The sequence below is a fragment of the Parasteatoda tepidariorum genome, chromosome 11 (assembly GCF_982258835.1).
Source record: "Parasteatoda tepidariorum strain Cologne lab strain chromosome 11, Ptep-v5.0, whole genome shotgun sequence".
In the NCBI taxonomy this organism is placed as follows: domain Eukaryota; kingdom Metazoa; phylum Arthropoda; class Arachnida; order Araneae; family Theridiidae; genus Parasteatoda; species Parasteatoda tepidariorum.
In genome coordinates, this window is record NC_141765.1 from 17,514,422 (window position 1) to 17,527,463 (window position 13,042).

The window sequence follows — 13,042 nt, forward strand, 5'->3', positions numbered from 1 at the left end:
TAATAGCCTTTGATGTATGAATCAAAATGGCGGCAAATGCGCCATTTTGGCAAAAATATAAATGCTTATAACCTTTGAACCCTTAAACCGATGAAAATATAATTGATATTTTTGAAATCCGCACAAAAAATTCTATAAGTGTACAAATTTTCATCAAAATCTGAGATGGTGGGTGCCATGGCTGGATGAACTGACATGGAATGACCCTTTTCGTAATTTCTTTTTTTATTTAAGGATTTTGTATGAGAACACTAGATTTATTGATTTCAGTTCATTGCTAATTTGTTCTTTCTACTTCCAACAATTAATTTAAATTTTGTTTGCTTTATACTGTAAACTTTCACTATCAAATGATTCTTTTATTTTAAATTTCCATTTAGTTAGTAACCAAAATCATATGTATTAGTGAGTTAAAATCCATATTGGGAAAAGCAAAATTAAATTTAAATCGAAGATGAATGCTTCATGTTGATAAGCAGTAAATAGTTATTTAATGCTTAAGTATCAGATTGTTCAATTACAAACACATTCTGATGCGTGAATGAGTTCGGCAAAACACAGTTGATGGTAGTTAATTTACGTCGCACTAGAGCTGCACAATGCTATTGGCGATGGTCTGGGAAACATCCCTGAGGATGATCCGAAGACAAGCCATCACAATTTTGAGCTCTGCAGAGGGAATGACACCCCCGCTTCGGTTAATTAGGGTAGACAATATTTTAAGTAACAAAAACATATGTTGTCTCATTAAACATAACTTTCGTTGATGGATTCGAATATCCAACCCAATGAGGGTTGCGGATCCCAAGTTTTGACATCTTTCAGTTAATTTTACTCTATGCACATTTCACATTTGTGTTGGTTTGCCTTTAATAATCCCATACTTATCTAATCTATGTGACAATATTAATATTCTTTCAACATTTTTTTCATGAAAAATTTCTTATTTTCAAAGATTAATAAAAATTAAAGACAGAAAGCTATATTTAGTATAATTTATATTAATGTTAAAGTATTTAAACCTTTCAACTCCAAAGATCTTATTCAAGCATTCTTGGCAAATTTTGCCTTTTTTTCCACGCTAGTGTGTTTTATTAAAAAGCTGAAATAATTTACAAAAAAAAGAAAAAATCTGTCAAGTGAAACTTGTCAGAGGACCACAAAGGTTTAACTTATATTCTAGAATTTGATGATAAAAATATGAACACTTCTCATATATTTTTCAAAAATACAATAAGATATAAAAACAATTTACTTGGTATTTTTTGTCCTAAGCCGGTCACTAGGAACGATTTCTGTACAACTTGTTTCCCAACCAACATATTCAACAACATGAAAGCCCCCTTTACTCATTTTAACAATAGCTTTCCACCAGCCACAAGCCTGCTCATTTGAGCGAGACAGTACCTGTAAATATGAAAAATTATGTGTAATGAACTATTCACAAAATTTATAGTCTAAGGTTAAATCATGTAGCTATTATACATGAAAAAATTTTGTTCACTAATGCAACAAGCTCTTAATTTTTGTTTTTTATGTAGCATTTAAAACCAGGCAATTTAGAAGTCTTGGTAAGTTTCAGAACAAAAATCCTCTGGCAAGGCAGCAGGCACTGCATAATTATTACACCATCTGCAGATCCCAGAATTAAAAAAAAAAAAAAAAAAAAGTGATTTAAATAAACTGCTACCAAGAGATCTTTTTTTATTTATAATTGCTGAAAAAAACAGAGATCAAGTGAAAAAGATCTCTGTTCTATCATCATTAATGAACAAAAAGAGAACATATTACCTTGTTTAAATTTGACAAATTAAATTGTGTGCAGTACTTCGACCATGCAGTTGTAGAAACTTAAATTTATTGTAAAAGTTTTGATTATTGGTTCTGGCCCAATTTTATTCATAAAAATAAATTTATAAGGGATGAAATTATATTTTAGGAGCGATTGTGAGCCCAACTCAAAAATCCTGAAAATGTATTTAGTAAAATCATTAATGATGCATTTCAAAAAATTTATGTTATAAATTTAAATCATTGATATTTTCACAACATGAAATTCTAAATAAATTATATACAGCATAATTTAAATTAATAATTATGCATAAGATTACTGTTATCTCTAATCACATTTACCATTTTTCAAAAAAATTATTTATAAATGAAAGAGAAGAGAAGTATAAATTCTAGTTCAAATATTTTTAAATATAATATACAAGAATTTTTATACACAAATGCAATTGATAATTTTTTGAAACATCTGAACCATGAATTTCTCTAAATTTCCAGATTGCGGTTTGCAAAAAATCCAGAAATCTGGATTTTTTTCTGGAGCACAATCTCTGATATTTGAAAAAGGGGAAAATTTATTTTTTCTTTAAAAATTGTTAAATTTTTTTACCTTAATTTTAAAATACTCTTCTTACAGTTTTGAATCTGAGGTAAACTGATAATCTAATTTCATATTTAGCAGCTTTAACAATGAATTTATATCATTCTCCTTTATAAGTAAGTATTATTGTGTAAGTTTCAAAGTAAATTTAAAAAAAGTATACATTTCTTATTCATCTTACATTTAGTGAATGAAGTTTAATGTTATTAGTAAGGACGAAACGAAAAAACCAGTATCTCAGCGTTTACTAGAGCAGACTGAATCATCTACTGCTTCAAAGAAGTTACCATTTTAAAAAGAATTATGTGATGTTTTTTATCAGCAAATATTCCTTTAGACAAACTAAACAATGCTAAATTTCGCCAGTTTTTAGAAAAACACACAGGACATGTTGTGCCTGATGAATCCACATTGTGTAAAAACTACATTGAAACTTTGGACAAAATTAGAGCCCTTGTGAAAGATAAAAAAATATTTGTGTCAATTGATGAAACAAATGACGTTGAGGCTTGTTTCATTGCAAATGTTATAATTGGGACATTTGAATCCAATTGTCCCTGCCAAATATTTTTATTTAATGTAGATGAACTAGAAAAAGTGAATCACTTCTATTTGTCAATAATTTGACAAATCCCTAAATCTATTATGGCCCAATGGTCTACAACACAATGATGTTCTTCTGTTTTTATCTGATGCTGCACCATATACGGTCAAAGCTGGAAAGTCAATTAAGGGATTTTGATATGATTGTCAATTAAGATTTTATCCAAAACTAGTTCATGTTACTTGTCTTGCACAAGCACTTCATCGTGTTGCCGAAGAGATCCGTGTAAATTACACTGATGTAGACAGTCTGGTGTCAAATGTGAAAAAGATTTTTCTGAAAGCCCCATATCGTCAAGAATGTTTCAAAACATTTGCTCCTAGTCTAGCTTTGCCCCCTAAACCAGCAATCACACGATAGAGTACCTGGTTGGATGCATACTTATACTACAGTGAAAATTTTAAGATAGTGAAGTCCATTGTCAGTAGTTTTGATTCAGAAGATGCTGCATCAATTAAGATAGCACAAAACATGTTGGCCTCTGATAAAATCGAAGGAAACTTAGCATTTATCAAGTCTAACTTTGCTATTGTGTCCTCGACAATTACAAGCTTGGAGAAACAAGAATTGGAAATTTGCGATGCAATAAAATATATTGAGGTAGTGAGTCAAGTGTTGCAAAAAGAAAGGGAAAAGATAGGACAAAGTGTAGCAGCTAAATTGAACGAAGTTTTGAAGAACACTGGCTTCCAAACAATGAAGAAAATCTATAGGATATTAACAGGTGAAGCAACATCTTTTCAAATTGAAGAATTGTCAGTGAGACCATCTTTTTCAAGTATGCACCAATAACATCAGTAGACGTTGAAAGAAGCTTCTCCAGATATAAAAATTTACTTTCAGACAAGAGACGCTCGTTTATATTTCAAAATATCCAAAAAACATTTAATAATCCAATGTAATTCTGATATTTAGTAATATTATGAGATGGAAGTTGTTATATTCATTAAAGTTTCAATACAAAATGAAAATGTTTTGGAGTCAATATATTTTCCTGTTTTTTGTTGTTATTTTAGGATATAAAACATATTTTTTAAACTTTAATGAACGTAGAACAAGTATTGCATTGCTTTATATTTTTTTAAATGACTCATAGTAATTTTAAACAGTAAAACATTGTTTAATATTTTTACTTAATTTAAGTCATGTCATAAAGCATTTTTAGCACTTTTTAAGGGCATTAGTTGAGATTTTTTAAGTCATCAAAATCCGGGCTCTAGTTATTAGTTTAACATATTTTAATTCCAACCTTTACTTTAAGATTTTTAAGAATATTTTGATTGGTTAAATTATCAGATTTAAAGTTATTAGTAATAATAAAAAAAATTCTCTTTCAGCTATCAGGAATTTCAGGATTACATTAGAATAATAATTTTCCTTTTAATTACTGTAATTATGATATTTTGATTTAAAATATTTTAAAGACATTCGGATGATATTGAAGCCCGCATAAATAGGCCTATGAGGTGAAATTTAGGATTTTATGTTCCTGAAGTATATGGATGGCAGCACCTTTTTAAAATTTTTACTCATTGAATGTTTTTCTGTTTTATTTTATCAAGATTTACAAAAAAGGTTTCAGCACAGGAATTATTTCAAAAGTTTTTATAATGATTTGGCAATTTATATTTTATTTTGATGCGGCTATTCTAACTGTAACTTTATTTGTTTTTCTAATTTGTGGGCGTCTCTTTATTATGTCTTAGTTTGTGTACTTTTAGTCATTATTTAGACTTACTTCGTGATTATTTGTCATTTATTTTTCTTTGCATTTACATTTAAATTTTTCTAATTGCTTTTTCTTAATTGATTTTACATTATGGGGCTTCGGGGCACTGTCAGTCTTTGGTTTCACTACTGATAACAGAAAGGCTCCTGTGTGTTAGCAGGCAGTGTGTCCCCTGATGAAGTGCTGTCCTGCTAATACAGATCTTAGAATCTTTATAATTTTTGTTGTTTTCTGCTAAAATTGTTTTTCTGACTTCATAAATTAAAATAAAACAACTTTGGATTTAGCTGCTTTAAGTGTTTTCTATTTTGATTTATTATTTTAAATGTTACTTTTTTTGTCTTTTTCTGAATTTGTAAATTAATTTCATTCTTTGATTAGATCTTTCTGAAATATGTAAGTAATAGAACAGCTCAAATATGAATAATTGGGATTTCCTACCTCAACTTCTTGCCCTTCAGCATATTCCTTCTTTTCATCATCTTTTACAGAAGGAGGGAGTCTCACACGTCTGAATGGAAACTTTGTTTGAGGTTGCCAACTGAAAACATTTAATTTTTATTACTTGCACGAAGCATATACAAATTTTTAAAACTATACAGAATAAAATTTTTACCTTACCTCACTAGATAGGAAGTTAATATCATAAATACTTAAAACCATGATATAAATAATAATCCACAAGTCATTTATTACTCTTAAGTATAAAATAGATATAATTTTCTATTCACAAGCTTAGTTTATATATATATAAAAATTATACTGCACACTATTCTTATTTTGAAGATTTATAAAGGTACATGGGCCAGTAATAGTATTGAATAAAACAAAATCTTAACATTCTGGCATGGATAAAATATATTAAAATATTAATGCCCAAAATATCTTTATTTTAAAATGTTATTAAATGTTTCTAGATTTTGGTAAGTTTGTGCTTCAGGATATAGCATGAAGGAAAATTTAGCAATGTAGTACTACTGGATCAAATATATTAATTATTATTAGTATTTTGAATTTTAATCTATTATTACAGCATGCAGTATGAATTCAGAAATTCAGAGTGCATGGGGGTAAGAGTGGAAGAGAGCCTCTGAAAATGCTGGATTTTGGATGTTACTTTTGAACCAATAGAGATGAAGTGACAGGCTCAAAAAGAACTGAGTGTCATGGAAAATTTATTTTCTTTCAAATCAATTAAATTGTATTTCCATTCATTCAGAACAGAAACAAGCAAGTTTTCAAAAATTTTAAATGTATCAATTTGGCATTTAAAAAAAAGTTTTATTATGGAAACCCAAGTATCACGTAGTATTGGATTAACTTTGAAAGATTTAAAAAAAGTTTAAACTCACAGAAGATTTTAGAACTTTCTTCTGAGAATATAGAACTTATTTCATTAAGGAGCAAGTTAGATTTTAAGGAAAGTTCAACTATATGCCTCATACGTAAGGAGTATCTCTTGCATCTGTATGAAATATATATATATATATAAAAACTGTGAATTTAATTCTCCTTCCAATAAGACCAAGAAAGTCTCCCTTCATGTCATAAGTGTATACCAGGCTAAAACATATAGAGCTAAATTGCAAATTTCAGCAATCCCTGGCCAGAAATTGTGTTCGTAAAGCAGAAATTGTGTTTGTATTGTTCATTCTCAAATTTTTTCCTTTCCTTTTTCTCACATTTTTTATATCACTTTATTATACTCTAGTTACAATTACAATTAAGGACTATAAATCATTGAACTACCAGTACTTTTAATTCATAAGAAAAATATTTTTTTTTTAAAAAGTGAGTGAACTGCCCATCAAAATTCTTATATCAGATGTTAGTTTGCACTTTCAACTATCTTTGAATAAAATATTTTTGAAATTGAAGGGGGCGAGTTGCCAGAAATCAGCCCCTGAAGTTACTCAACTCCGTTGATCAAAAAACTGCAAAACAGACCCATTTAATAAAGTAATATACTTATTTGCAAAAAAATGTGTTTAAATGACAGATTATTTTATTCAGAACAAAATAAAAAAAAAATTATTGCTCTATAACCAATATAAGGTGAGTTACAATCATTAATAGTCTTTGATGTATGAAACAAAATGGCGGCAAAAGTGCCGTTTTAGCAAAAATATAAGTGATTATAACTTTTAAACCCCTAAACCGATTTAAATATAATGGATATTTTTGAAATCAGCACAAAAAATTCTATAAGTGTTCAAATTTTAATCAAAATCTGAGATGGTGGGTGCCATGGCTGGATGAACTGACATCGAATGACCCATAGGGGAGAAACATTCTTCCCATTTCCTTAACCGCCAGTGGGTTAAATAATGAATGATGTTAAAAAGTTTCCACAATGGTGACAAATCTTTCATGTTCATGTATGTTATGATCTTAACAATTGTTTTTCAGGCGGTATTTGGTAAGAATCTTCGATAATAGTCGGTATACTAGTATTACGACATGTACATTTGACATGCTTGATTCCCACTCAGTTATCGTTACAGATTTCCATACGATTTTTAAAATAAATTTCTTCTCAAATACGATATTACAATACAGGAGTTTTTGCACATGTCCAATAATAAATTAGAATGGTTATTCAAAATTATTTATCGTAACATTTCATTTTGATTCATTAATCTTAGTTAATAATTGTGACTTAAAACTAAAAAGCTCATTTCACAGTATAAATGATTTTGGGGACTAATTCTTCTTTCTTGTAAAAAAAAAAAAAAACACAGCTAAATTGCCAAAAACGGTAGGCACAGTTAATTTTTTCATCCATTATTAATCACTAAAAAATTATCATAGATAAGTACTATCTTTGTTGAAATCAAAAGATTTTATTTTAAATAAACAATTATAAACCTCAGGTTTTCTTTTTTTTGAAAAAACCTTTAATGATAATAATATTAAATTGATTTTTAATCATGAACAAAAATGATTCTATATCCAAATACTTTGCTAGGTAATTAGGGGTCTGTCTAGGTTTTTCTGAAAGGTACCTATTTTGTGAAAATTTAGACATAAATTGAGAAAAATTAAAAATTATATTAAAAACTCAACACCAAAACATGGTAAAAATATAGATTTATCATTTTTTAAGGGATACAAAAATAAAATTTTGAGAAAAAATATTTTGTGAAACTACCGTTTTTCTTACAGTTGAATTTGTGAAACTACAGTTTTACCTAAAATTAAATTTGCGACGGTACCGCTAAACGGTAGCAAATTCGGCCTGGACAGACCCCTGGTAATCAAGCCAAAAAAAAAATCACTTATTCTAGTTTAGAATATACTAGGTAGAGTCAAAAGTTTCTCTCCATATTTCTTGAACCTTATAAATTTAAAGAGAGCTACATAAATTATATAAGTTGCAGCTCAAAAAAGCAGCTATATTAATCAAAACTATAAAACAGAATAACAATATAAAACAGAAAAAACTCAAAATTTAATTAAAAAAATACAAACCAATTTGTCTGAAAGATATAAAATCGCACAATTTTTCTACACTTCCTTGTTTTATATTTGCAATTAACTATTTAAATTAAATCAGACACAGATAAATTTTATTATAATTATTTTTTTCTTTCACAAATTCCTTTCGTGTATCCACCCACAATTAAATTAAAAATCACTCTTCAAAATATAATGAGTAAAATCTAAAAATCCTTCTTAAGATCATCATTTAAAGAAGTTGTAATTTATTTACTTACTCATTTTCAAATGCTACAGAGACACCATCTTCATGAAGATCAACCATGAAAGCCTAGACAAATTTAAAAAGATTAAATAGTAATATCGTGAAACATAAAAAAATACTTTCAAATTTTAAATTGAAGAAATCCTAATAAATTAAGACCTTCAGACATTTGGTCAAGCCTTGCACACTTATCGCTTTCAGAATATAGTTCAGAATGCAATTATTTCATTAAAAAAAAAAATTCTTCTATTTTTCATATTTTACAGAATATTCAACTAGTACAGAATAATTCAACAGCCAAATAGCAACAATTTTTGGTATAAAAATCATTAATAAATACTATTAATGATATTATCTATAGATAAATAAGTATAAATAGTTTTATTGAAAGTTTAGTCATTGAAGTTATTGAAAAATAATCACAACTTAGCTATGTAATTGATATGAGGTAAAGGAAAACAATACTAAAATAAAAATACATAAGATAATAAAGATAATTAGATATTAAGATAATTTGAAATATTTAAGATAAATAAAAAACTGAAAAATCGCTATTTAAAAAGTTATGGTGAAATTAAAAAAAAGAAAAAGGGAAATAGAACAAAATATCACCTTAATTCTTAAAACAAAACTTCAATGCTAAAAACAATATTTTATGGAATAAAATTATCCATAAAACAATGAGAGATATTATCTATAAAAAAAAAGCAGTCCTATCATAAATATGCCCATAAAAAAGATTATATACAAAAGCACAACACACACAAAAAAAACTATTTTATTTTGAAAGAAAATGTTTAAAGTTAAATATCTCAGTTTTCGTAATACCATATTTTTAAAAAAAAGTTTACATTAGTAATTAAGTACAATATAAATCCTCCCAAATACATTGTCATAATAAAAAGGTTTATAGAAATAAGTGTTTTTTAAAAAAGAAAAAACTACATAGAAACCAAAACAAAAATTGTTCTTAATTTTTAAACAAAAAAAAAAAATATTAAAATCATTATATGTCCCAATTTCACTTTATCGTATCTTTTGAAAAAAGTGACCATAAAAGAATAACATTTTCAGGGTTCATACGAAAAAATAAGGAATTTTTTTCCTGACTTTTCCAGGTAGAATGCATAAAATTACAGGTGCTTAAAAAAAAAAATTCACAAAATTTATATTTAATTAGAATGTAAATTAGAACTTTAACAGAACTATAAACGTGACTGAAATGGATAATAAGTCAAAGGGAATTTACTAGGCATTGCCCAGTAGGCATAAAAAAAAATATCTGGGTCGAATACTGAATAACGACCAAATATTTGTTACATCCCTAATAATAACTTATAAAAATTTAGAGATTTTTAAAATAATATGAAAGTAGAGAAAATGCATAAAAATTTCCTCTTCCTAAAATAAACAAAAAAATGTTCTATAAAACTAATTTTTAAATAAATATTGAATCAGAAAGAATAGGGAAGAATAGGGAACCGATTATCCGGAACAATCGGGACCATCGCTATTCCGGATAACTGATTTTTCCGGTTTTCTGAATGGCTACAAAAAGCCGTTTTCTTATTGTTAAACTAAACTGAAAAAAAAAAAAAAAATATTTGGAAATAATTTTAAAAAGAAAAAACGATGAAGTAATACACTAATGATTATTTTCAAAATGATGGTAAGGTAAACATCTTTCAAAAAAGAAAGAAAAATCTTATGAGGAAAAAAAAAAAAAATTTTAAAAATGGCGGGAAAATTTATTGAATTTTGTTCCGGTTTTTTGGTTTTCCGATTTCCGGGTAACGGGTTCTGTACTGTATATTTAAATTTAAGAAATTTAGATAATAGAATAACAAATTTCATTAAATTTTAAGTATTTTTTACTATTTGTTTATTATCATAACGATTCTTGTATTTCCTCATTAATTTGCAATTTTAAGCGGCAAATTACTATATACCTAGTCAAAAGCTAAAAAAAAATATTTTTAATTAATTATTGTATACTACAGTATTTCCATAGCTTGACAAAATGCTTTTCCTAGTGGTAGCAATAACAGCAATATTTTAATAAGTTAAAAGTAAAAGAAATTTGTCCTCCACTAGCACTGAGACATTATTGCGTACACATTAAATACTTTAAATTTATTTATGATATTTAAATATTATCTTAGTATAAATCTACAAAATAGATTTAAACACCTTATAAACATGTATTACGATGGTAATTAATGTAATGTCGTATTTTATACAAATATTATGTGAAGTCAATTCTTGGTAGATCCAAGGCGCGACTAGGTTTTATTTTTTGGGACCCATTTTCGTAAAAACTGGAAATTATTTTGGCGAAAATTTCTTAATGAAAAACATTTAGTTTTCACTATCACTATGTTTTATGATTTATATCAAAACTATTTCAAAATAAGTAGACACACTAACTTGTTAAATAGTTTCTTTCCACCAAGTATTTCATTATGTACCCTTGATCCCCACGGACATTCATCAAAATGTTCACCTAATTCCTTAATGACCTTAGCCACTGATGCTTGACTTCAACTATCTACTGGGAATGGTGTCTTTACGCAGACAGTCCAATGTGAGACAAATTTTAGTTAATAACTAGCATTACTTATAATTTTTCAATTAAATTCACCTTATTAACTTAAAAACTAGTAGAAGCATGCAAATGGACTAGTGATATGTGTTTGAATCAATAATATTTTGTAACCAGCCCTTTGGACTAGTGACTTATTTTTTAAAACTTTTACAACTGAATAAATAATCAGCAATTTACGTTTACCGACCCTATGCTAGTTTTAATCAGTTTTTGCCATTGTCCAGCCAAAAAACCTTTATGCCCTACCCTGCTTCTGTGTAAAAACAATTAATCTTTTCCTCCTTCACAGTAAACATTTATAATAGAGTAATAATTAAAAGCATGACATGTTAGGTTTACCTTCTTCGTAATAAATTAATTTGCATGAAAAATCAAAGCTTCCACAACATATCTTAAGATCAAATACAAATCCAATGTATCTAAATACAAGTCCATGATTCAACTTTTAATAATTTATATTGTTTGCAAGATACTTATTTAAAAAATTCGAATTGTTACGTCTAACATAGTTAAACTTTGATAAGTATTCTAAGAAACATTTTATCATAAAAAGCCATATAAGCGCACTTCTCCTTTACAATACATATATTTATGAAAGTATCAGAAAAAAGATGGCACAATCTTACCTCACCTTCATAATAACTTTAGGGCTTAAAATAGGAAAGGACACTAAACTAATAAGGGGTTAAAGGTCCCAAAATAAATTTTTAGAAGTAATAAATGGCCAATTTAGTTTGCTTAAATAAAACTCCATGATTATAGTTTCTAAAGAGCTCTATCTTTTCTCTCTACCAATTACTTTAATAAAATTCTATATCTTTGTAAAATAATGAAAAATTCTATATGAGAATTTAAAGTAGCAATTGAGTGTAAAAAGAATTACTTAAACGGCGTAAAAGAAATCTAACAAGTTGTTAGTGCCCTCTCCGAAATAATTAAATCTGCAGCTGATAAAACAATTCTTTTTTGCTGAAAACCGGCAGAATATTATATGATTTAGAATAACTTATCACCAGACGCTAAATAATTATACTTACCTTTAAAAACTGCCAGTCAAAATTATTATATTGATTAAAATTTTAATGAAATATGAGGTAAATTAAATTTATAAACAAAATACTAAATAAATACATGAAGCTATTTAAAAATGAATGGAATTTAAATCAATCAGAACATGCGGAGTTTCGGTTCTTGTTTACATATAAATGTCATAAAATAGGGAAGCTGCTGGCTAAAAAAGAACTATAAACATACTAAGTCAGCAAACAATACAATTATGATGTTCTGATTTCTTATACATCATATTTACCTTATAATAAGCACCATTCTCACCACAAACTTCAATAGCCAGATCCTCCATTTTGTCTATTCCAATGCTTGTTTGCTTCTTTGAGGTATCAAAAATCAGGACTGAACTTTTTGAGTAACATACGGTTAAAGTTAAAAATCAATATGGAATATGAAGCTTATTTAGAAGGCATTATCTTCAAAAACCTGCATTCTCGCTGCCTGGGACTCGCGCACGCGTATCCGCTAACTGTTGGGTGAGAGCAGAGTGGGGGACTACTTTGATCAGATGCGGTCTTCGTTAAACTGTTTTAGCAAAAAATGCTCGACTTCGCGTGCATATTGTCAGGTTACCAAAGCTAGAGAGTCATCAGCTGTGCAGACGATCAAAATTAGGAGGAAGAATTCACATTAAATATGATTGCCCTAGACGGTCGTGCGGATGCTCAGAAACGACATCTAGAACTGCTCACGCATTCACGAATTGCATTAATTTGCAATCGCTTACGTATATGCAGTGAGAATGTTCCATGACATATATCTTCGGTTCATACTCGGGGATATTTTCCAGACCTTAGCCAATAGTCCATTGTGAAACTTCAGTGAGACGGTAGGTAGGTACGTCGCACTAAAACGACGGCTATTTGCGACGGTCTCGGAAACATTTGAAACATGGTCTGAAGACATGTCATCTCCATTTTCGTGATAGTGCGCTCTAAGGGAGG

At 28.2% G+C, this 13,042-nt stretch overlaps 1 protein-coding gene across 1 annotated transcript in view; it reads right to left on the minus strand.

The window, feature by feature from the left end:
• The window catches only part of LOC107450999 (RNA-binding protein FXR1), a 57,781-nt gene extending 45,290 nt beyond the window's left edge, over nucleotides 1-12,491 (minus strand). The window contains exons 1-4 of the mRNA XM_043041103.3: nucleotides 12,340-12,491; nucleotides 8,439-8,491; nucleotides 5,164-5,263; nucleotides 1,256-1,407 (exon numbers count right to left, since the gene is read on the minus strand). Of these exons, the coding sequence (XP_042897037.3) occupies nucleotides 1,256-1,407; nucleotides 5,164-5,263; nucleotides 8,439-8,491; nucleotides 12,340-12,390 (356 nt within the window). The 5' untranslated portion in view covers nucleotides 12,391-12,491. The remainder of the gene's footprint in view (nucleotides 1-1,255; nucleotides 1,408-5,163; nucleotides 5,264-8,438; nucleotides 8,492-12,339) is intronic.
• Between the last annotated feature and the right edge of the window lie 551 nt (nucleotides 12,492-13,042).